Source organism: Bos taurus, chromosome X (assembly GCF_002263795.3).
Source record: "Bos taurus isolate L1 Dominette 01449 registration number 42190680 breed Hereford chromosome X, ARS-UCD2.0, whole genome shotgun sequence".
NCBI lineage: Eukaryota > Metazoa > Chordata > Mammalia > Artiodactyla > Bovidae > Bos > Bos taurus.
In genome coordinates this window covers 8937204-8964664 of record NC_037357.1, presented here as the reverse complement: position 1 = coordinate 8964664, position 27461 = coordinate 8937204, and the positions used below count along the sequence as shown (strand labels likewise).

The window sequence follows — 27461 nt, the reverse complement described above, 5'->3', positions numbered from 1 at the left end:
TTGTTGTGGATGCAGATCAGAATTTTTCCTCAGGGTGTGCTGGCAGTGATTGCCTTGGTAGTGTGTGGGGCTGGAAATGAAGGAGTTAGAGATGGTCAGGGTGTGAGGCGGGGCTTCCTCTCTGCTCAGTGGTTATCAGTGCTCTGTCAGGAACAGGGTCTGATACCAAGTTGCTGGAGCAGAAGCCCCAAGGGTGGGGCTCAAACTGGCTGTGTTTCCTTTTAAGTGTGTGATTTTCCCTCACCCCGCACTGGGACATTTGCCTCAGAGGAGGGGAGTGGTGCAGTAAGTGGGGCCCATGTGCAGACAGAGGCCTCATGCGCTGCCTGTATAGGGGTCTGCAGCTCTACTCAGATGCAGCCTCGGGTGTGAGCCCCCTTCATCACTCACAGTTGATCACTGCACTGCCTCCACCAGCCCTGGTCCCTTGTGGAACTGCTCTGCAGATCTGGTAGGACCCGCTTGGACTCTGCGCGTATCAAGTAGTCAATTGTGGAGAGCAGCTGCCCTCAGAGATCTGGGCTGCTTCTGAGGTGCTGCTTGAGGAAGTGTCAACCACAGTTACCACGATTCCACTGGGGCTCTGCCCCGCTACACTGAGTCACTTCTGCGTCCCATGATCTAATCTTTTCTCTCAATCCTCTGTTTCCCAGATCCAGTGCCATGCTGTGGCCTGGAGTGCGTGGGGCCAGAGTGTTCACTCTGCTCAGGCTGTGGTGCATGGCAAGGTGGTCTCAGGAAACCCAGCATCTTCTAGGGTAGATGTCTTTCTTCCCTGCCTGAGGGCAAGTCAGTGAGTCCAGTCTTCTCACAAGCAGAGTCCCGCCTTCACCAGACTTTCTATCTGATTCAGTGGTCCTCCAGACAGCTAAAGGGGGCTTGTCTTCTTCACACAATACTCACAGACTGGGCTGTCCAGTCTGTGGCTCACGCTGCTCCCTCCCCAGGGCTGGTATCTGCCCATGTGGTCTTCCTTTTCCTCCAAGTCCACTCCCAGGAACACAGGTCCCAACCAGAGACTTTTCTCTCTGTCCTACCCATTATGTGGGTATCTTTCTTACAGCCTTGGTCATACAGGAGTCCTACCAGTTTACAGTTAGTTTTCAGTGAGGATTGTCCCACACGTAGATGTACTTTTTAAAATAATTATTTATTTATTTTGGCTGTGCCAGTTCTTAGTTGCGGTACAGGGAACCTTCAGTCTTCACAACGTGTGGGATCTCTAGTTGTGGCATGCCAACTCTAGTTGCAGCATGTGGGACCTAGTTCACTGACCGGGATCAAACCCAGATGCTGTGCATTGGGCGTGTGGAGTCTTAGCCATGGGAACACCAGGGAAGTCTTGTACATGTATTTTTGATATGTTCCTAGAGGGATGTGACCTCCACATCCTCTTACTCTGCTGTCTGGATCTCCCTCCTCTCCCTAAGAGTACTTTGCAAATCTTTTATTTCACACCAAAGTTCTAGGTTCTCCAAACAGTCCCTCCTTCTCAAAGCAGTACACATGCAGTTGCACTCAAACAAGTACCCTTGGGAATTGAAAGTTAAGCAGCAACACAAAATGCACCTTTCTGACCTTTCCTTGTAGACTTAGCTGAAGAGGTGGGGGGGGGGTGTGTGTGTGTGTGTTGTTTTTGTTTTTTGGCTTTGTTTTCTTTTGACCTACAGCATAGTTACATTTGGCGGCCATTTATGCAATAACAATTCTGGACCCTGAACAACAGGTTGAATTCTAAATTTACTTACAGTTTCACTATATTTATTTCATAGACCCAGTCAGTAAAGATTCATTTTGTACCAAAGTAAAAAACTGCTGCAACTCCATCCATGTAATCATTGTGCATTCAGATGGAACATAATCCTGCATTAGAATTCTGTGGTTCTTCAATATTCTTTCACAGGACATGTGGATATTAAAATGCACTCAGCTGCCCTTTGAGTCAACCATAGTTTCAGTATCTTTTACTTAAAGGATATGAAAGCCTAGGACACTGTTGTAGAATTGGGAATAATTCATATAAGCACAACAAACCACATGAATAAAATAGTAGTCATGTACTAACAAAGCCAACAATGTTGGGACCATAACATTATTATTTTTAAAGATTGATGGCAAATTACAGTAAATGTTTCCTTTAATGCCATATAGATGTTTCTCTAACACAGGGTTTCAGGGGGCTCAGCTAGAGTGCTGCAGCTTGTTTTCAACTACATTAAATCACTTTATCAATATACTTCAGTTTTAACAAAAGCTTTTCTAAAGCTTACTGGAGACCTGACTTCTCAAATAGATTTATGGAAAGAGTTCACTATTTACTCACAGGTAAGCTTATTTACAGTATAAAAAATTCATGCTAAATGTTCTTGGCCATATATGTTTTATGTTTTACCCTTGTTTCATTTTAATCGTCTTTCTTGTTTTAATCATCTTCCTTTTTAAATAACTTTTTTTTAAAAAACATACCTGTGATGCCATGTAGAATGTGTCTGCCTTTTGGTCCCTCTGGTGCAGTAGTCTACCTCTGACAGAGGCACCAAGTGGTATGCTATAGAATGACATATTTCTCCTCCTGAACTAGTCCTTGAAAGGCTAGAGAATCTTCCCATATTGTGCTAACAATATCTTATATTTTTTTGGAAGAAATAATCCATTGTAGAAATTTATCAGCCACATGTATATCTAATCCTATGGAGGGCCCGCTTGTATTATTTTTGGAGAAAGTTCAAACATTTACTAGCTTTTTTCATGAAGTCAAAGGTAACTTTAGTGTGTAAAATTTCCTTTTGAAAATAAAGTGCTAGAGTTCCAGGATCTAATGCACAAGTTTGCATGTTTTCCTGTGCATATCTTTGGCAGTCCTATAGATAATATTCACCAATCTTTTCTTAGTCTTTGCCTTTCTAATGCTAAGAGCCTTTGGTTTTACTTTTTACTCGACTTGTAGCTCCTATGCTCCCTTAGTAATTTTAGTTGCCTTTTCATATTTCCATTTTATATTCTGCCAAAGGTGTCTTCACCAGAACTGTACACAGATACCATCTTGCCATTGCCAGGGGTTCAGTGAGAGGGAAGAATATATGTGTAAAGTTGAATTGTACAAGATTCTTGACCACCTCAAACCCTCCATTCAAATATTATCAAGGGGGGAAATGAAATCTTAGTATTTGGGAACATAGAATAGAAGCTCATGATTTTTAATGCTGTTTTGAGTCAAGGTAGTATTTTAACTGTGGTTTAAGTACTATGGAAAGTTAACAAATGAAGCAGAAGACATAGCTTTTGCCTTTGAAAAAGTTCCTATTAAATAGGAGAGCTGTGGAAACACGCATATATACACAGCACAAAGTAACATGCAAGCAACTGTTGTACAGAAACAGAAGTAAAATGGCTAGGTGACTAAGAGGCCTAAAAGAAAGAAGATGAAAAGATTGTTATTATAGAAGTAACCTGAGCTGAGCCTTGAGAAACGAGAAAAATCAATCCTAGATGACCTTAAAGAGGCCTGTTTAGGAGACTGGAATAATAGAGTGGTAAGGGGGAAATGCAGATGGTAATAGCCTGTGTGCTAAATGGATAATGAAGCAATAGAGGCAGCAGATGGAGACAGTTTGGCAAGGAAAAGAAGGAGATAAATAGTTTGATAACTAGATAAAAGGGCAATTGGGTCATTTTATTCCTTTCTTTTTATTAAAGAGAGACGTGTGGTTGTTTGAATAAGACACCAATAGAGAAGGAGACATTGAAGGACGCTAGGAAGAAAGGAGATGGTAAAGGGACCAAAGTCTCTTGGGAGAAGAGAAGGGGAGGGAGAAGCCTCAGAGATAAACTGACACCGATTGTATTGCACGCTGAGTACGAGAGAGACATTTTGATACTATGGAAATAAGAGATAGGGGTTCAAAAAGGGAGCACAATATGTTCAATAAATGTTATCATCTATTATGATTATTATTACTATTATTATGGTCTGTAATGTATTTTTTTGTGAAGAAAAGTTTTAATTTGATATATATTTTCTGGATTCCTAAAATCTTTTAAAATATGTAGCAATATGACAACCCATGAGAACTAGTGCCTAAGCTGGCCACTTCTCTTTCCCAAGACCTGGCACAAGATATATGTGTTCAGGTATATGTGCTCAGACTCTTTGCGACCCCATGGACTGTAGCCCGCCAGGCTCCTCTGTCCATGGGATTATCCAGGCAAGAATATTAGAGTGGGTTGCTATGCTTTCCTCCAGGGGATCTTCCCAACCCAGGGATCGAACCCAGGTTTCCCGTATTGCAGGTGGATTCTTTACCAGCTGAGCCACAAGGGAAGCCCACAAAAGGGGAAGCTAGAGAAAATGAGCTATGACCTTCCCTGCTGCCACCTTTCCAAAGTCCAGAAGGATGTGATCAGAGTAACCTACATGTAACAAACATATAACATTGTATAAAATTTATAAAATAGGCATCCCTGCTGTGAACTACCAATTACATGTCCTAAAAGTTCTGGCCAGGAGACAGTTCAGCCTCTAGATAGCAAGTGACCTTCTAATACCACTTGGAAACACATCAAAACTCTTATGACTCTGTATGGTAGTTTGTGTGAATGCATGTGTAGGTTATGCATGGCAATTTATACCTTCCAACCATATTTTTTGTCACAGCTTTGTTGAGATATACAGTTGCATGATTAGAACTTTTAAAAAGTGACAGGAATATGTACATCCATATACAGTTGTCTCTTGGTATCCATGGGGATGGGTTCTAGGACCCTCACAGATACCAAAATCTGTGGATGCTCAAGTCCCTTATAAAAAATGGTGTAGAATTCGTATATGCAGTCCTCCCATATACCTTAAATCATCTCTATATAACTTATAATACCTGATACAATGTAAATGCTGTTAAATAGTTGTAAACTTGTGTGCAGCAAATTCGATTTTTGCTTTGTCGAACTTTCTGGGATTTTTTTTTTCTGAATATTTTTGATCTACCATTAGTTGACTCTACAGATATGGAAACCATGGATATGGAGGGCCAACTGTTATTTACATACTATGTAATTCACTGGTTTAATGTCTACAGCTCAGTGATTCTTTGTATATTTAGAGTTGGGTAGCCATCACTACAATTTAATTCTAGAATAGTTTCATCATGCCAAAAATATACTTCATAGGCACTGGCAGTCGCTTCCCATTCCCAGCTCCCCCCAGCCCCTGGCTACCACTAATGTAGTTTCTGTCTCTATAGACTTGCCTGTTTGTACATTTCATATAAACGCAGTCAAAATATGTAGACTTTTCTTTCTGGCTTCTTTCACTTAACATAAGGTTTTCAAGGTTGTCCATGTTGTAGCATATACCAATACTTGGCTCCTTTTTATGGCTGAATAATATTTCGTCGTATGAATATAACATATTTGTTTATCCATTCATTAGTTGATGAATCTTTATGGATTTTCACCTTTTTTGAGTGTTATGAATAATACTGATATATGTTCAAAGATAGATCATAGAGTCTAAATCCAATTCAAAATTCATCCTTTAACTAATGGTACAATTTTAATAATGCCATTTTATTGCTGTCTGGGAAGATGTATGTAATAGTCAATAAGCTACTGTCCTGGAATCTGAAGTCTGTCAGTGTATGGTCATAACTGTTAACACCTATACTGTAGTGTATTTCTCAAGTGTAAGAATAGGCTCCCCGGTGGCTCAGTGGTAAAAAATCTACCTGCCAAGGCAAGAGACACAGAGAGAAGGAGTCAGTCCCTGGGTCAGGAAGATCCTCTGGAGGAAGAAATGGCAACACACTCCAGTATTCTTTCCTGGAAAATCCCATGGACAGAGGAGCTGGGTGGGCTACAGTCCATGGGGTCACAAAGAGTTGGACACGACTGAGCAACTGAACCTGCATTCAAGATTAGTTAATGGACTTTTCTACACAATCAGCTATGTATTATCAGTGTCAATAAAACAGAGATATTTCATTTCTGAGCATATTTTATTCACAGTTAATTCCCAAAGTTCTATGTGTGTAGATGATTTCAATTCTTCCTCCCACCAAACCTTGTACTGAAATGTCAAAGTACTAAATAAATTATCAAGATTACTATTTTATTTTATTAATTGATTGAAATAGCAATTACCAAGCACCTACTACATCCAAAGTTCATTCTTCCTTATCTTTCTCTTGCCTACTAAGTGTAACAATATGAAAGTGAAAGTGAAGTCATTCAGTCATGTCTGACTCTTTGCGACTCCGTGGACTGTAGCCTACCAGGCTCCTCCATCCATGGGGTTCTCCAGGCAAGAATACTGGAGTGGGTTGCCATTTGGGATCGAACCTGGGTCTCCTGCATCGCAGGCAGACGCTTTAACCTCTGAGCTGCCAGGGACAATATGAAAGGCATGTGTAATACACTATCTGGAAAGTGAGAGTTGAATACATGTTTTTCTTGAATGGTTCACATAAGGAAAATTATACAAAGCCACATAGATGGACAGGATAGGTTTTTCATTATCTCCTTTTCATCTCTGAAAAAGATCACTTTTGATCACTGGGAATAAAACCATTTTGCTCCAAGCACAGATATTCTAAATTTCACAATGATTCAAGTGTTACTGTGAAACACTTATTATATTTGAAAGAACACAGAGAAGATGGTACTTAAATCATGAGACACACACTAGGACTAATTCAGGTGAAAGACTGTACCAAAGCCATTTGATTGTGTCTTTTAATGGTTTGGAACATGCTATAGGATGAAATGAAGGGGAACCAGGACCTTAAGGCTTATTTCTTTTTTATATCATTGGACAACATCCCCTTCCATTAAAATGGTACTTTTTTAGCTTAGGTACTTTTTATGGAATTTGCAAATGTCTTTAAAAGACTGTAAGATTGTTGTTATGGGCACCAGCACAGCCTTTAACCTAGTGATTTTTACACAAGGACCTGGTAGTGGACAGGGAAGCCTGGTGTGCTGCAGGCCATGGGATCGCAAAGAGTCAGACATGACTGAGACCAAACTGAACTGAAAAAACTATATTCTTGACATATAAATGTGTTTATTTTTTCTACGTAATATAACTAGACTGCATTCAATGATTCTGTGCAAAACTCAGTGGGACATTCCTAGAAGACCCCACTCCCCCTTCTCAGCCCCCTTCTGCAGCCCCCCCACCCCCGGGAGCCCCAGAGGCACAGGGCCTCCTCCTATCCCCACCCGCCCTGCCTCCCTCCCTCCCTCCCTCCCTCCCACTCTCCCTCTTTGGCCAGCCTGTTGATAAACATTGAATTTGGAAGATGCTTTGGGATGGAGAGAGGCCAGCGTCCAGGCACCCCCCTCCAATTAGGAACCCTGGGGTGCTGCCTGTCCGCCCACGCGGCCTGATTCCTGGTGACACTCTGCCCCCTGCTACTAGCAGCCGTCATGTCTTCTAGGAATGTCCCACTGAGTTTTGCACAGAATCATTGAATGCAGTCTAGTTATATTACATAGAAAAAATAAACACATTTATATGTCAAGAATATAGTTTTTTCAGTTCAGTTTGGTCTCAGTCATGTCTGACTCTTTGCGATCCCATGGCCTGCAGCACACCAGGCTTCCCTGTCCATCACCAACTCCCAGAGCTTACTCAAACTCATGTCCATCAATTCGGTGATACCATCCAACCATCTCATCCTCTGTCGTCCCCTTCTCCTCATGCTTCCATCTTTCCCAGCATCAGGGTCTTTTTCCAATGAGTCAGTTCTTCACGTCAGGTGGCCAAAGTGTTGGAACTTCAGCATCACTCCTTCCAATGAATATACAGGACTCATTTCCTTTAGGATTGACTGGTTTGATCACATTCGTGTCCAAGGGACTCCCAAGAGTCTTCTCCAACACCGCAGTTCAAAAGCATCAATTCTTCAGCGCTCAGCTTTCTTTATGGTCCAACTCTCACATCTATATATGACTACTGGAAAAACCATAGCTTTGACTAGATGGACCTTTGCTGGCAAAGTAATATCTCTGCTTTTTAATATGCTGTGTAGGTTTGTTATAGTTTTTCTTCCAAGGAACAACCTATCTTATAACAACACTATTATAATCACATTATTAGTATTCAGGTATGTGTCTCAATGAAACTTTGGATTAGTCAATAGAACCACTACACATGATGTCTGTCACCAGTTCCTCCATCTGTATTTAATCTTACAGGTAGATTGACCTTTTCCTTTGCATCACCAGTTTGCCATCCTTCAACCTGGCCTATCTGCCATTGTTTTTTTCCTACTCAGCAGTTGATGCCTGTGTTGCAACCTATAAAGAGAGTGTTTAGCTCAAACTAAATTGGTGGATATTGGTGAGACTATGATAACTACAGTACTTCACAGTTTGATATAATCTTCTTGGATTTGTGCAGGAGGCATTTGTTATTAGAGAATATGTTCTTCTAGGGCCTTCTGATATACTTTAGTAAAATAACTGATTAAATGACAATTAAAACATGAATATTACAAAATCTGTACCCTAGTGCTATATTTTAACTCTGCCACTGATGATTTGCAAATGAAGAATCAGAGTCAACGTTAAGTTTGTCCAAAAGTATTCCACTTACCTATATTGATATAGAATTTCATCGTGAAATCACGCTACATATTGTTTTTTGCATGTAATTTCCTTCTCTTTGGTTTTCCCCTTTGAACTACATTAAGAAAACTAATGAAATAATAAATTAACCAATAATCACTATATTGTAATCCATAACTAGTTTTGAGAGAAGTGAAAATGGAGCAGTCTATTTAGTGAAGTAAATTGCTAACAGGGAGATACCTTCCTTTCTGATGCGCTAAGCTCTAAAAGATTAGGGGCTGAGAAATTTTGTATCTGCAAGCTGTGAGAATTTTTCTAATACCAAATCACTGCAAAAAAAACTTGCTTTGCTATTTTTATTTAAATTATAGTCCACATGTTCATTCATGTTAGCCTGTCTCTTTAACTACCTTGTCTTAACTGTGATACCAGTTCTCAAAGGGTAAGACCATCTTCTTTTAAAATCATTTTATAGATGACATGTATATATGCTTTGTATATTTAGTAATTCTAAAAACCAGGGAACTCCAACAACACAACTTCACAAGTTTATTTTGATTTAGTGAATAACATTAAAGTGGCCTTATGCAATATATGATGCTATAAAATGCAGAAGAGAGAGATACTGTAGCATTTGGTAAGGCTCATATATAAAGGTTAACATCAAAAAAAAAAAAAGGTTAATGTCCATCAGCCAGTTTTGTCCTGAGTTTTTAAAAATGACAACATCTGCATTCATTGGAGACCATGTTCAGCACCTTTAAAATACTATTTGCTGAACCTAAAACATTTTAAATTGTCTTATATTTATAATATTGTTTGCATGACCAAATGATGCATTTTAACCAGTGATAAAAGCCCCTAATGAGGCTAGCAGTTGGATAAACTGAACATTAAGTTGAGAATAGAAGTGTCCACATAAATACAGTCTGTTAAGTACTGCTCATTGAAGAGATCTGTCTGCTCCAGGACCTTGAGAGTTAAATGTATAATCAACCCGTTATGGACCAAACTTCTGTCTCACATGGAAAAAATAACTTCCACTGAAAAATAGGGTCCTCAGTTGGTCATTTATGATCTCAAAGGGCATATTTTATTATAAATGTCAATTTCACAAAATTATGTGTCCTGTAATACATAATTATGTTCAAAATTGCATTTGAAATCTATTATTAACAGTTAACAGTGAACATTCTTAAAATAGTTATTACTCTTGGCCTTAACACAAAAAGCAATAATGGAGGTATTTTAGGGAGTTAAAAGCTGCAAGGCATTGGCCTCCGAATAAAGTCACTGCAGGTGTGTTTCTTAATGGGCTGTTAATTTTATAGCTGGTGAACACAAAGGACAGAGACCATGTGTGTTTTTAAACTGTGTTTGGTGTGGAAAAGGAGTTGATGGCTGAAAAATATAAAGGCAGTGTGAAATAAGGCCAAATTGAGCTTGCCCTCCTGAGATGTAATCCTCCTTGCTCAAAACCAAGGCCAACTCAATTCTTGCCATTCTGCTTCTGTTCCCACCACCACATAACAAAGAATCCCAGAGAAACTTATATTAAGCCAGCACATCAGAAATAATTAGGAAATATGACAACAAATAATAAAGACCTAATACACTAACATTCTCTCACACTAACCAGCTCTATAAAGAGCTGTTTCCTGTTTTTGCTACTAAGTCACTCAAACTTAGAGTTTTGACTCCCTCCTCCTGCATCCCTCATACCTAGGTTCTCAGGGTTCTTAGAACTTTGCATCTCAGTGTGTGCGCTAAGGACCAAGAAACATGAGCGTTACTTGGGAACTCACAAGATCTAAGTTCTCCAACCAGGGATTGAACCTGGGCCACCACAGTGAAAGCATCTTTTCTTCCTGGGGAAATAATTTGTTTTATTGTTATCAGTTCAGTTCAAGTTCAGTTCAATCGCTCAGTCATGTCTGACTCTTTGTGACACCATGGACTGCAGCATGCCAGGCCTCCCTGTCCATCACCAACTCCTGGAGTCTACCCAAACTCAAGACTGAAGCGACTTAGCAGCAGCAGCAGCAGCATGTCCATTGAGTCGATGATGCCATCCAACCATCTCATCCTCTGTCGTCCCCTTCTCCCATCTTCAGTCTTTCCCAGCATTAGGGTCTTTTCAAATGAGTCAGTTCTTTGCATCAGGTGGCCAAAGTATTGGAGTTTCAGCTTCAACATCAATCGTTCCAATGAATATTCAGGACTGATTTCCTTTAGGATGGACTGGTTTGATCTCCTTGCTGTCCAAGGGACTCTCAAGAGTCTTCTCCAACACCACAGTTCAAAAGCATCAACTCGTGTTCCCCAGTGCACCAGCCCCAAGCTTCCTGTATCCTGCATCGAACCTGGACTGGCAATATTGTAAAGTAAAAAAAAATAATAATAACAAAAGCATCAATTCTTTGGCACTCAGCTTTCTTTATAGTCCAACTATCACATCCATACATGACTATGGGAAAAACCTTTGACTAGACAGACCTTTGTTGGCAAAGTAACGTCTATGCTTTTTAACATGCTGTCTAGGTTGGTCATAACTTTTCTTCCAAGGAGCAAGCGTCTTTTAATTTCATGGCTGCAGTCACCATCTGCAGTGATTTTGGAGCCCCAAAAAATAAAGTATGTCACTGTTTCCACTGTTTGCCCTTCTATTTCCCATGAAGTGATGGGACCAGAGGCCATGATCTTAGTTTTCTGAGTGTTGAGCTTTAAGCCAACTTTTTCACTCTCCTCTTTCACTTTGGTCAAGAGGCTCTTTAGTTCTTCTTCACTTTCTGCCATAAGGGTGGTGTCATCTGCATATCTGAGGTTAATATTTTTCCTTGCAATCTTGATCCCAGCTCGTGCTTCATGTAGCCCAGCATTTTGCATGATGTACTCTGCATATAAGTTAAATAAGCAGGGTGACGATATACAGCCTTGACGTATTTCTTTCCCAATTTGGAACCAGCCCATTGTTCCATGTACATTTCTAACTGCTGCTTCTCAACCTGCATACAGATTTCTCAAGAGGCAGGTAAGGTGGTCTGGTATTCCCATCTCTTTCAAAGGCTTTGGCATAGTCAATAAAGCAGAAGTAGATGTTTTCCTGGAACTCTCTTGCTTTTTCGATGTTCCAACGGATGTCAGTAATTTGATCCCTGGATCCTCTCTGCCTTTTCTAAATCCAGCTTGAACATCTGGAGGTTCATGGTTCATGTACTGTTGAAGCTTGGCTTGGAGAATTTTGAGCATTACTTTGCCGGCATGTGAGATGGGTGCAACTGTGCGACAGTTTGAGCACTCTTTGGCATTGTTATAAATAATAAATAATTATTATAGTAATTATTATATAATAATTTGTTTATATAATATATATTATAATTTGTGTATATATAATAATATATAATTTGCTTTGTTGATATAAATAATTATAAATAATAATCTTTATAGTTTAGGTATACTTTTTATAAGAAACATATAATTAGATATTTCTTCTTCATTCAGATTGGTCGTTCTTACTGTTTAACACAAATGTCTAGTTCATGACTCCTTATTTTTAATGATAAATACAGGTATATGGCAGAAGGAAATGACAACCCACTCCAGTTTTCTTGCCTGGAGAATCCCGTAGACAGAGGAGCCTGGCGAGCTACAGTCCATGGGGTTGCAAAGAGTCAGACATGACTGGGAGCAACTAACACACACACACACACACACACACACACACACACACAGATATATGGGGCTTCCCCGGTGGCTCAGATGGTAAAGATATAGATATATGAAATTTATCTTCCATCTTCCTCATGCTTTCTAATTGACCCATCTAGTCTGTATTCCCTTTCTTGTCTTCATTTAGAATGAATTATTTTTATCTCAGTACTATTTTCTCTATGCTAGTTCAAAAAATAAATTTTTATCTTTTAGTATTTACAAAAGATAAAATACAAAATTACAATAAGATTTTTGAATTTATAGTAATCTGAAGTTAATTGATATTTGTACCATTCCTTAGGATAATCCAGCTTTACACTTCCCAGATAATATGTGATTTTTTTAACCTAATTGTGGCAAATATGGTCATATATATTTAAAGTATACGTCATGATGACTTGATATACATATATATTATAAAATGGTTTCCAAGATCAAGATAATGAAAACATTTATCACCTCACATCGTTAACACATGTCAGCTCGTGTGTGTGTGTGTGTGTGTGTGTGTGTGTGTCTGTGGTTGAAAATGCTTAATATTTACTCATAGCAATTTTCAAGTATATATTACCATATCATGAACTATATTCACTATGCTGTATATTAGAGCCTCAAAACTTTTTATAAGTGAAAATTTGTTTCCTTTGACCTATATCACCCCATTTCCCCCTCCCTCCAGCCCTGGCAACCAGCATTCTATTCTTATTTGTATGAAATCAACTTTTGTCTGTCTGCCTTATTTCACTAAGCACAATGCCCTTCAGATTCATCTTTATCCATTTATCCACTGAAGGACATTCAGGTTGTTTCCATATCTTGGCTATTGTGAATAATGCTGCAATGAATGTGGGATCCTGATTTCGATTTCTTTGGATATATACCCAGAAGTAGCAATGCTGTATCATATGGTAGTTCTATTTTTGGCTTCCTTTGTGGCTTAGCTGGTAAAGAATCCACCTGCAATGAGGGAGACCTGGGTTTGAAATCTGGGTTGGGAAGATCCCCTGGAGAAGGAAAAGGCTACCTACTCGAGTATTCTGGCCTGGAGAATTCCATGGACTGTATAGTCCATGGGGTCACAAAGAGTCAGACATGACTAAGCAACTTTCACTTTCACTTTTATTTTGCATTCCCACTGATGTAGCCATGCATTCCGGGAAACAAACTCACTCAGATGGACAATGCAGATAGTGGAGTGTAGTTATTGCACCAGTGGGCCCAAGGCAGAGTCGCCTCTTAGCCAAGAACCCCGACCAGCATTTGTGAAAATCTTTTATACCCCATGTGTATGTGTCTGAACCCACCACTCCAAATTCCTTGAGACTTATATGAACCAAGGAAAATACAATCCCAATAACCCCATCATTCACGTGCCACATACTCATGTGCTCAAACAGTCAAACAATTAGTCAATAATCAATACACCTGAGGTTACACTCCGATAGATACAGAAAAATTTATGGCCTGTCTGGAGGAAGGGGTGATTAGTGTATGTTTTCTCTTAGGCAAAGAGTAACCTAGATATGATCTTCAAGGTTCCCCTGTCTGGAGGGGGTCTTATCCTTCTGTTGTTGTTTTCATAGGCACTAAACACAGAGTTCAGAGTCCATTGGAAAGGTGGCCGAGCATGATCAGCATGAACAGGCCTAAGATGGAGTCCAGGCCCTATGAATTCCTTCTTCACCACCAACAGTGCACAAGGGTTTTCTTTTCTCCACATCCTAACCAACATTTATCTCTTGTCTTTTTGATACTATCCAGCCTAACAGGAGTGAGGTGACATCTCATTGTGATTTTGATTTGCATTTCCCCAGTGATTAGTGATGTTAAACATCTTTCATATACCTATTGGTCATTAATATGTCTTCTTTGGAAAATATATATACTCAAGTCCTTTATCCATTTTTAAAAACTGGATTATTTGCATTTTGTTATTGAGTTGTACAAGTTCTTTATATATTTTGGATATTAATGCCTTATCAGATACACTTCGCCTTCCATCCTTTCCCTCTAACCCTACTTCCAGCTTCTTCTATCTACATACACGTACCCTGCACCTTAGCTTTATAGAGTCTCTCTCTGTTTTGGTTCAAGCTGTTCCTTTCACATGGAAAATTCTTCCCACAGAAAATTCTTCAACTCTGTTGAAATCCTTTCCATCCTTTAAGGCTCATCTTGAGTACCACTTCCCATAAATATGCTTTTCTGATTCACTCATTTGTTTATTCATTGAATAAATATGTACTGATCACAGAACTACATTCTTCTGGTTACTGGAGATAAAGCAATAAACAAAACAGCCACAGCCTCATGGACCTTATATTCTATCAGGTGAAAACAGGTGATAAACAGGAAATAAGTAAAAGACATGTTATATTAAGTGGTGATAAGTGCTAAGAAGAAAATAAAAGAATATAAAGGGGGTTCAGACAGCCAGGAATGATGAGTATCCTCTGATCAAATACCTTTCCTTCCTTTGTATACCCAATGCAAGTATTTTCCTTTACAATGTGGCTATTTGCATATTTGCCCTATTTTTCTCTCTTATATTCAAAGTTCCTTGAGAGCCAGAACTTAATTTTACTCATCTTTGTATCTCCTTTACCATCTGAGCCACCAGGAAAGCGCATCGTAAAGGAGATATCTCCTGGGGTTCCCCTGGTACTTCAGCTGGTAAAGAATCCACCTGCAATGCAGGAGACCCCAGTTCAATTCCAGGGTTGGGAAGATCCCCTGGAGAAGGGAATAGCTACCCACTCCAGTACTGTGGGCTGCAGAATTCCATGGACTGTATAGTCAATGGGGTCACGAAGAGTCGGACATGACTAACTTTCGCTTATAGCTGTATCTCCTATACAGCTGTAGGTATCTCCAACAGCTACCAAGACAAAGTTCAGTAAATAATGGTTCAAATGACTCAAATGATGGAAATAAGTGCAATAGTACTTAAGAGGAAGGAGAGACTGATACAGTGGTTGGTTGGGAAAGACTCCTTGGAGATAGTTAATTTGGATAAGGTTTTACAAGATGGGTGGGGTGAAAAGGAAGGAAGAGCTGAGTAAGTCTGATTTGATATATATGTTCTTGAAAATCTAAAAACCATTGTTTTATCAACTGACTAATATTATGAATAATTTTCTTTATTTTTAAAACCAGTGTTTCAGAAGGGACGGGCAATAGACACTGGAGAAGTTGACATTGGTGCACAGGTCATGCAGACCATTCCACCTGGCTTATTCTGGCGTTTTCAGATTACTATCCACCATCCTATATATCTGAAATTCAATATTTCTTTAGCCAAGGACTCATTGCTGGGAATTTATGGCAGAAGAAACATTCCACCTACACACACTCAGGTATTTGATATTGTAGATATTTCTTGACCCTTTCAGAGAGTGGCGGGATGAATAGTTCAGGGTTTGTGACTTGCAAAGTATGTGGGAGTCAAAGGTGATGGCAGACAATTTTGTAATGAGCAAATATCCAGAATAATCACAGTCAAGTGAATGGAAAAAAAAAAAAGATGCTATTGAGCAATAACAACTAGAATTTAGCAAAACAGGTTCAAAAAAGGAAGTTTAAGAAAATATTCTTGCAACTGAAGTTCTGCTTCCTGGAACAGGATGGTCATGAGCCTTCCCAGCCCCCTCCTCTTTTTTAGTCTTGGTGCCCACACCTCCACTGGTTCCATACATTCCTGACCTGTTGTCCCAATAAAGGAATGCAAATCAAGAGGGAAATGTGTCAAAAAGGCGTGTTTTGTCTTGTAGGTAAAACATACTCATTATTGTTAAGAAAAACTTAAATAGGTAAAACCTCTATGGTTTACAAGACCCTTCTAGAAACCTTTGCCACTTCCTTTCCCTTAATTTCTTTCTCTTATCTCTTCCTACACAAACCCATTTGAGGCCCTGTTCCATCTAGGTAGAATAAGGAATGGTAACCATTTGGGGCTTGGGATACATGTGCCATGTTCTTGTCCAATTAGGGACAAAAGAAAAGAGGACAGGGTCTTTGAATATTTCATTGTGTTACCACAAAAGTAGTACATTATGTTGAATGTTTTGACTATTCATTTATTAGTTTTAAAAACTAGAAAACTTTTTAATTTGTAATGACGATCATGGTAACATTTCAAGGGGAATGTCTATTTTCAAGTATCTTCTATCAGATACTTTTTTGTAAAATATCAAGATTCTCTTGCATAATACCAAATAATTCTTCTATATCTTGCTTAATTATTTTTAATACTCCAAAACTGAAGGGTTGGTAACATTTATAAATATCATGGAGGGTTATTTTGTTTTCAGAATTAATAATATGCTTTGGGGTTTAGATGTACTTAAGAATGAATTGCCTCTTTTCCCACTCTGCCCACTTCCAGGGCAAAGAAGCATGAAGTATAAGTGATGTGAGAGATGTTTATCAGTCTAGAGGTAAAAGTCGTGGCTCATATCTGTGTTTGCATTTGTTCCAGTTTGATTTTGTAAAGCTAATGGATGGAAAACAACTGGTCAAACAGGACTCCAGGAGCTCTGATGATACCCAGCATTCTCCTCGGAACCTAATCTTAACCTCACTGCAGGAAACAGGTTTCATAGAATATATGGACCAAGGGCCTTGGTATCTGGCATTTTACAATGATGGAAAAAAGATGGAACAAGTATTTGTGTTAACTACAGCAATTGGTAAGCTGCCTTGGCTATGATTTTGAATCGACAGCATAGCCCCAGAAAGACACAGTGATGAAAGAGATACAGATGTTATTGAAGCTTATTGCTCATTCTGTCTTAAAGTCATTACTCAGGATACATCACAATGAGACGGGTTTACATTGCTGTTGTCAGTACTGTTGTTTAAATGCAGATTAAGATTTTTAAAATGCTCCATTATTTGCGGCTATTTTAGGATACCTGCCATGCTCCTTTTTATATGTTTTCAACAGGAATAATACCCTGGATAACACTATTACTGAGACTACATAGATGAAAACCTTCACGAAGAAGGGAAATAAGCAAGAGAAGCCCTGTTAATTCAAGTTCTATTAAAAAAGAAAAGGCAAATAAATACCTTTTTGAAATGGAAAACCTAGCATCAACCGAGTTCTTCTTTAGAACAACTGATTCTGGAAACATTAAGATTGCAAAATATAACCTAAGCATAGAGAAGAGTCTTAAGGATAATAACTTGGGTCATTCAGAGTTCTTTTTTTTTTTTTTTTAACTTTACATAATTGTATTAGTTTTGCCAAATATCAAAATGAATCCACCACAGGTATACATGTGTTCCCCATCCTGAACCCTCCTCCCTCCTCCCTCCCCATACCATCCCTCTGGGTCGTCCCAGTGCTCTAGCCCCATGCATCCAGTATCGTGCATCGAACCTGGACTGGCATCTCGTTTCATACATGATATTTTACATGTTTCAATGCCATTCTCCCAAATCTTCCCACCCTCTCCCTCTCCCACAGAGTCCATAAGACTGTTCTATACATCAGTGTCTCTTTTGCTGTCTCATACAAAGGGTTATTGTTACCATCTTTCTAAATTCCATATATATGCGTTAGTATACTGTAATGGTGTTTTTCCTTCTGGCTTACTTCACTGTGTATAATAGGCTCCAGTTTCATCCACCTCATTAGAACTGATTCAAATGTATTCTTTTTAATGGCTGAGTAATACTCCATTGTGTATATATACCACAGCTTTCTTATCCATTCATCTGCTGATGGACATCTAGGTTGCTTCCATGTCCTGGCTACGATAAACAGTGCTGTGATGAACATTGGGGTACACGTGTCTCTTTCCCTTCTGGTTTCCTCAGTGTGTATGCCCAGCAGTGGGATTGCTGGATCATAAGGCAGTGTTTAGTTTAAAAATCATCACAATGACTCGTTCACTGCGCTCAGAGCCTATTAAAGAATATTCTTTTCAGTACAATGTCTACACACACTCTTACTCATTTTCACCCTAGTTAATCAGAGACAGCTCACTCTTGTCATTTTGGGGGGTGAAGCCATTCCCCTTTATATAACCCTTTATATGAATAAAGCTGAGCTCTTTAGCAAATTTAGAGCCCTAAGAGTATACAACTCATAGACACAGTATTTTACTGTGTGAATTTTCTGAAACACATGTCTTTTAAAAGAAGGGAAAATATTTTACAGCTGTCAGTTTTCTATACAACTCTCACCACTTTATCCTTTAGTTAACCTGTTCTACCATATGTTTAGGATATCGTGTTGATTGTTAATAGATATGCCATGTGCTCTTTATAACAATTATATTCTTTATAACAATTATATTCTATTTTTACTTGATGCTGAAGACCTTTTGTCAGTATAAAATGGTATTCTAGCCACAGATTATCAAAAACTTGCCTCTAAAGTAATCAAAAAGGCAATAAAAATGCACCAATGATTTTTTCACTTAGAGAAAAGCTCTACTGATCTTACATCTTCAAAAGACAAAATGTTTGTTAAATTAGAAATATATATATATATATACATTTTAAGTCATGACACTGTTTTGCTTCTCAGAGATTCAGTGGGGGCAAATTCAACAATTGCATCTTTCATGATATTTGTCCACCAAGACTCAGTTTTGATAATGCAAACTAATCAGATATGAGAGATTGAGTTTCTCCTAAGAAATCAGAGCAATTAGAAGACTTAAAATATTTGTGAAGAGGATTTTCTCTCTTCCTGTTATCCTTACCCCTAAGTTCAAGTTAAAACACTAACCAAGCTATTAACCTTTCAAAAATCAATAGACCCAGAAACACGCTTGGAGTTTTTTTCATGTCCCTTAATTCCTTTCCCAAAGAACCTAACCTTTGAGATATAATTTCCTATTATCCAGAGATTAAGCTCTTAGTTTCACATGCAACAACATATTTGCTTCTTCCTTACACAAGTCTGTTTCTTATTTCTCCTACAATTTCACTTAAAGAGAATTCAAGTAAATTTGCCAAAATGTCAAAGGTATATAAATTATTTACTCTAAATTCTCCCCATTATTTTTATGTTTTTTGTAATCGTTAAAAGAGGATAATATATTTGCTCCTTTGTCTATTATGTGGTAATATTATAATCAGTTGGATTGATCTTAACTATATTTGGTCTGGAGAAGGCAATGGCACCCCACTCCAGTACTCTTGCCTGGAAAATCCCATGGAGGGAGGAGCCTGGTGGGCTGCAGTCCATGGGGTCGCTAAGAGTTGGACCCGACTGAGCGACTTCACTTTCACTTTTCACTTTCATGCATTGGAGAAGGAAATGGCAACCCACTCCAGTGTTCTTGACTGGAGAATCCCAGGGATGGGGGAGCCTGGTGGGCTGCTGTCTATGGGGTCGCACAGAGTCGGGCACGACTGAAGCGACTTAGCAGCATATTTGGTCTGCTCATAGGGATCAAAACAGCATGATAACCATGTATTAAGTGACTAATATAGGCGAGCAACTAGCCTGTATTACTATATGTTATTTTCTAGTTTCATAGACAAAGTTATGAATAAGCCAAAGTCTTCACCAACCAGCTCAATAACATAATGTATACCATTAATGGAGTGCCATTCTGCCCCAAGCACTCTACATTCAGTTATCTTGTTTGATTCTCATCACAAGCCTAGCATAGGTATGCTGCTGCTGCTGCTAAGTTGCTTCAGTCGCGTCTGACTCTGCAACCCCATAGACGGCAGCCCACCAGGCTTCCCCATTCCTGGGATTCTCCAGGCGAGAGTACTGGAGTGGGTTGCCATTGCCTTCTCCAGCATAGGTATAGTGGTACTTATATTACAAATAAGAAATCAGAGACTTGGGATGAATAAAGAAGTCTCACAGCCAGCAAGTGGCAAAATTGATATGGGAGACACTCAATATCTCTGATTCCAAACCCCTGCTCTTTAGAATATGCTCATTCCATAGGATTACTCATTAGGTTTGGTTTCTCCCATGAGAAAATCTGCCAGAAGCAAAACCCATCATCAGCGCAGATGCAGATCCAAAAGCTCTAGCATAAGAACAGGGTTTTAATCATAGAACTTTAAAATAATTCTCAACGCTAATGAACTGGTGTCTAGGAAGTGATTCTGGAGTAAGATTTAAAAGATGGAAGACAAACTTCCTGGAGGCCATTATAAATAGAAAAGCACATTCTTTTTTATCACTATCTATTTATGTGTTTCTGCTGTAGCCATCCTCTTCTGGAGTCCCCAGGCTATCCCAATGTCTCTTTGATACCAGTGGAGGTGGCAGCTTCCAAAACCTCCTCCATTGCCTTCTCTTCTCATTTGCATTGCAGGTGTTAAGCTCTGTGCAGCATTATGGGCCTCAGGACAATTCTTAGATAGTCAATAAGACAGAGGGATTTTTATTTATTTTGATAGCAAATTTTATTAAACATTTTCTCTCTCCAGTAGCTACATTCCCACAAGGCTGCTTCCATGAAGCTGTCAATAGGACCTGGTATGAAATTAAATTCAAGTATATTTACCTTTGAAATTTTCCTCTATAGCCTCCTATTAACCGTGCAGGGCAGGGAAAATCCAAATGTAGATTTAAGAATGGCCACTTCTTTTTGGTGTAACAAAGCAAAACAAGAAAAGAGATAATAATTGTTCCATCTCTGAATGAAAAGAAATTAGACTCTTTGTGCCTTTTTGTAATGATCTTTTAAATAAAGGAATGATTTTCTGAAAATTACTAATGTTTTAATGAGTTAAAAAGTGGTTAGCTCATTGTCAAATGTTACATTCCTGCCAGCCCAGTTTTCAGCAAATGCCATGTGTCAGTTCTTATCCACTTCAGTTTTCTAGCACAGAAATCAGAGAACAGACCATTGTAAACTTGCAAAAAGGAATCTGATGTGTTCATATGGATGTCACAAGAATGATCTCCACTGTAGATAGGATAGCCATCCACATGGCCACTGGATTCATTCTCAGCTTCCTAAGGATCCCCTAAATGGACTAGATGCCACGTTTTTCCTCTTGCTTTTCTTCTGCCCAAGGCAGAATTCCAAGTCTAGATTAGAATTCCTCTAACCATGGAAGTTTGCTCTTTGAAGCACTGGTTCTCAATTCTTTAATTCAGTCTTCACCTGCAGGGTCACTTGAGGTATTTGTTAGAATGTAGATTACTGGGCTGCATCCTCAGAGATGGGGGCTTCCCAAGTGGTGCTAGAGGTAAAGAATCCTCCTGCCAATGCAGGAGACACAAGAGATGCACTTTCGATCCCTGGGTCAGGAAGATCCCCTGGAGTAAAAAACGGCAACCCACTCTAGTGTTCTTGCCTGGAAAATTTCATGAGCAGAGGAGCCTGGCGGGCTACAGTTGTTGGGGCTGCAGAGTTGGACACCACTGAGCAACCGAGCATGACTAATATCCTCAGAGATAGATTCAATAAATCTGGTGTGAAGCTCGGGTATCTGCATTTTAAGTACTTCAGGTGATCCTCCTGATGTAGGTGGTCAAAAGGCCACAATTGAAGAACTGCTATTTCTCAACTCTAATTGTAAATTCTCAGAGTTCAGTGGAAGACACCAAGACTATTTAACTAGAATATTTCCTTCTGATTGGAAATAGCTTATCCAAGTATAACTAGATGAAGTAGATGATTTGGATTGAAAAGAAAAAACTGGTACCTACGAGAAGTATGAGTGTAATGGGCCAGAACATAAAAGTCAGAATCCAGGAGTGCTAAGTTATAGAAAACATATGGAAAAAAGTCATGAAAAGGTGGAATTTTTTTAAACTGCAGGAGTAAAGTATACATAATCATAATAGGCCGTGGACTTGGAATTTGATGCTGTTACACTCAAATAAAATTTTAAACTAAAAACAGTTTTCAATATCATCGTCAGAGATTGATTTTCATAAAACTTTGTAACTCTTCAATTAAGTTACTTAGCACAAGATTGGTCAAAGTTCTGTTGTATTGAAGATACTATGTTACCAGAACTATGTACGGGCACCTTCAAAGCCTTCTCAATTCCCCCTGAAACCTATTCTTCTCTAAGAATAGATTGAAGGGAAATTAGTGGCAAAGAACTGATAGGCATTTACAGCCAAGAAAGCATTTCTCAACAAAATGCTTAGGTTCTAATGCTTTTCATGGTGGTGAGTTTAATATGAACACTTACTTTAAAAGCTTTCCATTGTCACTTATTAGTGAAAATAAAATACTGATTATCATATTTAAGCTGTCAAGATAGTAGATTAAACATTTTAAGGTGCTAGAGAAGACATTTTTCTTTGCTACCACCTAAATTTAAAAAATAAACAATAGACTTCATTTTCTGGGTTATATTTTAAAGCCCTTTTTGCTTTTGAGAAATGACCTATAATCCTAGTACATTTTTAGTTTTATCATGAATGTCTTTTAAGAATTCAGCTCATCTAGACCCTTGATGCATTTTAGAGGTGAGGTTGGTTTTTAATACCACTCTTGAATAGCCAATTCAGCAAATCCAGGGTGCTTTAAATAATTTGGTACTGTGACCTCTTACAGAAATCTTTGGCATCTGACTTTAGACAGTAAGTGCTTTGTAGATAGCAGAGGGCAAAGATTGTTATAGGCCCAGGGTTTTCGCAATTTAGTAAAAAATAAAGACTGTACAGCCTATAGCTTTGTTCTTTTTTTTTTTTTTCTTCTTTTTCTCTCTATTAATAGAAATAATGGATGACTGTTCGACAAATTGCAATGGAAATGGAGAATGTATCTCTGGCCATTGTCACTGCTTCCCAGGATTCCTTGGACCTGACTGCGCTAGAGGTAAGGTTGCCCTGTTATACCGATTGGTTAGGGAACTTGATGTCATTTGAGAACTTAGAATTAGTAACAATAGGAAAAGGAGGAGGGATAGGAGTGAGAGTAGCAGTAGCAACATCCGCGATGGTCTCTACCGGAAGTTGAGCACTTGCTCTGCCAGGCACCATTCTAAACACTTTGTGGTACTTTTAATTCATATATTGTATAATAATCCTATGCTATAGATCTATTATCCTGGCTTAATGGGCAAAGAAATAACATCAGAGAAGTCAAATCACTTAACTAAGGTTATCTAACCACTGAGATACCTGGATCCTCTGAAACCAACTACTCCATGATATTGGATTGGCCAAAAAGTTAATTCAGGTTTTTCCATAGCATCTTACGGAAAAGCTCAAGCAAACCTTTTGGCCAACTCAGTACTTCTATTCCCTTCATAAACTCATTTATAATGGAGGAACTTTGGGTAACCACTTATACAAACTAGGGTAAAGTGGAAGAGGTGGACAGTCACCAGCTAGCTGAGTAGCTTATAAAGCAAAGACTGGGAAGGCAGAAGTTAAAGTTTCAAACTTTACTAAACCAGACTTGCCCATAGTTTAATTCTTGAAAAGCTGTGGGTAAATCATGCTGGGTTTTCCCCACAGGCTTACAGTTATTATCAATACTTTAGAGATGCTTTCTGCTTGTTCACAATGTGTTCTTAAAGTTCTCAGTCTGCTAATGCTTTCATCTCAGGTTTCTCAGCCACTCAGTTTCTTTAGATTAAATTCTATTCAGCAGAGAATTCAATAGCACTTGCTAGATTCCCAGTTCTCCAATAGATCTTAAGGAGGGTAGGGGGTAGAAGCAGAGGTTATGGCTGGTATGGAAAAAAATGAATAAGACGAGATATAGGCCCTGCCCTCAGGGAGGTCCATATTTTTTTTAATAAGAAGACAAAGAATAACAGAGCAGAGTGAATGTTCCAATGAAGGTCTGCACAGCTGGAATAGGCACAGACATCTGTCCAGTACCAATCTCTAAATGCCCAACTTTTGAAAGATAACACTCTATAATAGGAATACCTTCCTCCTAGTTCTATGAATTTTATCTGCCTGAGGAAGAAACCCCAAAAGAGAGAAAAATCCTAACTTATAATAATGATGATGGTGATGATGATAGTTGTTTAAGAGTATCAAAAGCAAGTGCTTGAAATAATTTCTTCACTCAGGGTGTTTTTATAATTTATCTTTCCCCCAATCCCATAAGAGGAAAATTCTGTTTGTAATCATGAACATGTGCCGATTTAATAAAGGCTAAGCCAGAAATAGTACAATTTTTTTGCCAGAAATATTATATGAGAATCAATAGAGAATTACTCTTTGGAGATTTTACAAGCATTATGAGAACATTACAAGTTCATTTGCCAACCTTCAGATTCGTGCCCTGTGCTGTGTGGTGGGAATGGAGAATATGAAAAAGGACACTGTGTCTGCCGAAATGGCTGGAAGGGGCCAGAGTGCGACGTTCCAGAAGAGCAATGCATTGATCCAACGTGCTTTGGCCACGGCACCTGCATCATGGGAGTTTGCATCTGTGTGCCAGGATACAAAGGAGAAATATGCGAGGAAGGTCAGAGCCCTGTGTTAATATATTGCTTCAGGCTTTTCGCTCACTGAATGGTCCAAGGTGTCATTCTGTGTTTCTAGAAGAGACATAAGTGGTCTTTGCAAACCATAAATGCACAACATGTCTACTTAGTACATGGAGCAATGGGAGTTCATGTCTCTTCTGACAGCCTCTAATAATAACATGAGGCCATACCTCTGACCCTTACAGAGCAGTAGTGGAAAATGCCATACGCCCCCCTCATTTTAACACTGTTTTATGATGAAAATTTCCATCATGATTATTTTAGGTGTTAATTTATATGCTTTCATTATTATAGAGTGCACTAGGCTACATCTTTCTCTAAAGCACATAATAAAAATAATATTATTGTGCACATTTGGAACCATTTCATAAACGTTTTCTTTGGGAGTGATTTGTAATTACCATTATTATTATTGCTTTATATTATTTATTTTTATATACCTCATGCTGAAACTTGACCTCCCTGCCTAAGGAAGTAGGCTTACCACTAATGAGTTTCAAGACAATGCCTTTATATTAAAATTCACCCCAAAGGAGCATTACACATACATGCACAATAATTTTATCATTTAAAAAACATACTTTGAAACAGCAGTAGTTTTATCATTTAAAGAAGACACATTGGAAAATAAGTTTGCTAGTAATCAGACCTTTTTCATGCCACATTCCTCAAATAAGACTGATTTCAGAAATAATATTAAACCATTACCATGGGAGATGGTCTCATCACAACTGTTGTTCAGGAAATAGATTGCTGAAAATGCACTATAATTGCTTTTTAAAGATGGCTCATTAAGACTATTACACAGCATTTTAAAGGGTTTAATCTCATTCTGCTCCATGAGCAAACAAGAGTTTAGCTTTCCACCTTCCATTAGCCATAGTAGAATTTTGGTGTGAAGATTGTATCTGTTCCAATATGAATGTCATTGGGACTTGACAGGCAGTAAAGTTCCTGACTTACTTTTATAAGCTGTTTTTATGGGGATCCATCAGCAATCATGATATTTAAGCTATACATTCAGATGCTATATAGATACACACATGTTTTCACCCCCCCAAAAAATGGTGTCTATTACAACATCTACAATCTGCCCTAAAAAACGTTTAACCTAAGTTAGACCATCCTAATTTCAATTTTGTAAATAGTTGAAAAAGGACTTGGCTACAGTTTGCCTTCTAGGCCACAAAGAAAATTCATAGACTAACCAAGATAGCAAGGAGTACCACGTTTAAAGGTAGAAACTTTCCAAAAACAATTTTTTTAATAAAAAATGTTTTAAGTCAGATTTCACAAACAGGAACTCACAGCCTGAATGGGCGCATGGGTGGATTTCGTTTCACTAAGTGGTGGTGGTGGTGTTTTCATTGTTGTTTAATGTGGTGTATTTTGCAAAATTTAAAATAGAGAAGTATCATATAAAAATCTCTATTTCTGGCCTCTTTTGAGCAACAAAAATATCTGGTGACCCTCAGCCCACACTCCTACATGGTAGCAATGATTGGAGCCAATTAACAGCAACTTGGGCTTCCCTAGTAGCTCAGGCAATAAAGAATCCACCTGCAATGCAGGAGACCTGGGTTCCATCCCTTGGTCGGGAAGATCCCCTGTGGAAGAGGAAATGGCAACCCACTCCAGTATTCTTGCCTAGAGAATCCCATGGACAGATGAACCAGGCAGGCTCTACAGTCCATTGGGTAACAAAGAGTCAGATATGACTCAGCAACCAACACACAGACACACACACACAGAGGCAGCAGCTTCCTTTAAACTGGACACTTATTCCCAGCACACCCTGCTTTCTTATATCCAGCCCACCTCATTCATGTATGCAACCCACCTGGTCCCTGCAGCCAAATGACTTTGTGCCTCTGACTTAAGTATGACTTACCTACTCATTGAAGGTGGTCTTCTAAAAAAAAGAATAAACCTATATTAAGTTAATACTGTTTTATTTATTAAAATTGTTATATTTTGATGCAACAAAATTACCTCCTTTTGAAATAATATTGAACACTAAAGAACCTGCCTGCCAATGCAGGAGACATAAGAGACTTGGGTTTGTTCCCTGGGTTGGGAAGATTCCCTGGAGGAGGGCATGGCAACCCACTCCAGTATTCTTACCTGGAGAATCCCTACGGACAGGGGAGCCTAGTGGCTACAGTCCATAGGGTCGCAAAGAGTCGGACACAACTGAAGTGACTGAGCGCACGCACACACACACACACACACACACACACACACACTTTTCCTCTCCCTCCAAATAACGAATAGATCAAATTAGATGTACCTTCTGGTGTTTATTTGCTGATTAGCTCAGGTATTAAAGCATTGTGCTAATGACCCTGAGATCATGGGCTAATTATAATGGCAATAACACTAATTATAAAATGCCTAGTTAGACTTAACTCTATTCCAAGGCACATTTGTTGTTGCTATTTAGTCACTAAGTTGTGTCCAGCTCTTTGCAGCCTTATGGACTGTAGCCCTTGAGGCTCCTCTGTCCATGGGATTTTCCAGGCAAGAATATTGGAGTGGGTTGCCATTTTATCCTCCAGGGGATCTTCCCTGACCCAGGGATGGAACCCACATCTCCTGCATTGCAGGCAGATTCTTTATCACTGAGCCACCTGGGAAGCCCATTCCATGGCACATGCTACACACTAAAACTAGGCCAGTCTTGCAAATGATGGCAGATCGTATCAGCCTGTTTCCATTGCTAGAAAAGTAATTCAAAGCGTACGTCCTCATAATGGTTAGCTTATTTTGGTCTC

The 27461-nt window shown here is 38.9% G+C and overlaps 1 protein-coding gene across 6 annotated transcripts in view; it reads left to right on the top strand.

Annotated features, from left to right (window-relative positions):
• Nucleotides 1-27461, top strand: part of TENM1 (teneurin transmembrane protein 1) — a 916085-nt gene that overhangs the window by 611666 nt on the left and 276958 nt on the right. For all 6 annotated transcript variants that reach the window (XM_005227449.5, XM_059883262.1, XM_059883266.1 and 3 more), the window contains 4 exons: nt 15439-15638; nt 16760-16970; nt 22953-23054; nt 24471-24665. In XM_005227449.5, the coding sequence (XP_005227506.2) occupies nt 15439-15638; nt 16760-16970; nt 22953-23054; nt 24471-24665 (708 nt within the window). The remainder of the gene's footprint in view (nt 1-15438; nt 15639-16759; nt 16971-22952; nt 23055-24470; nt 24666-27461) is intronic.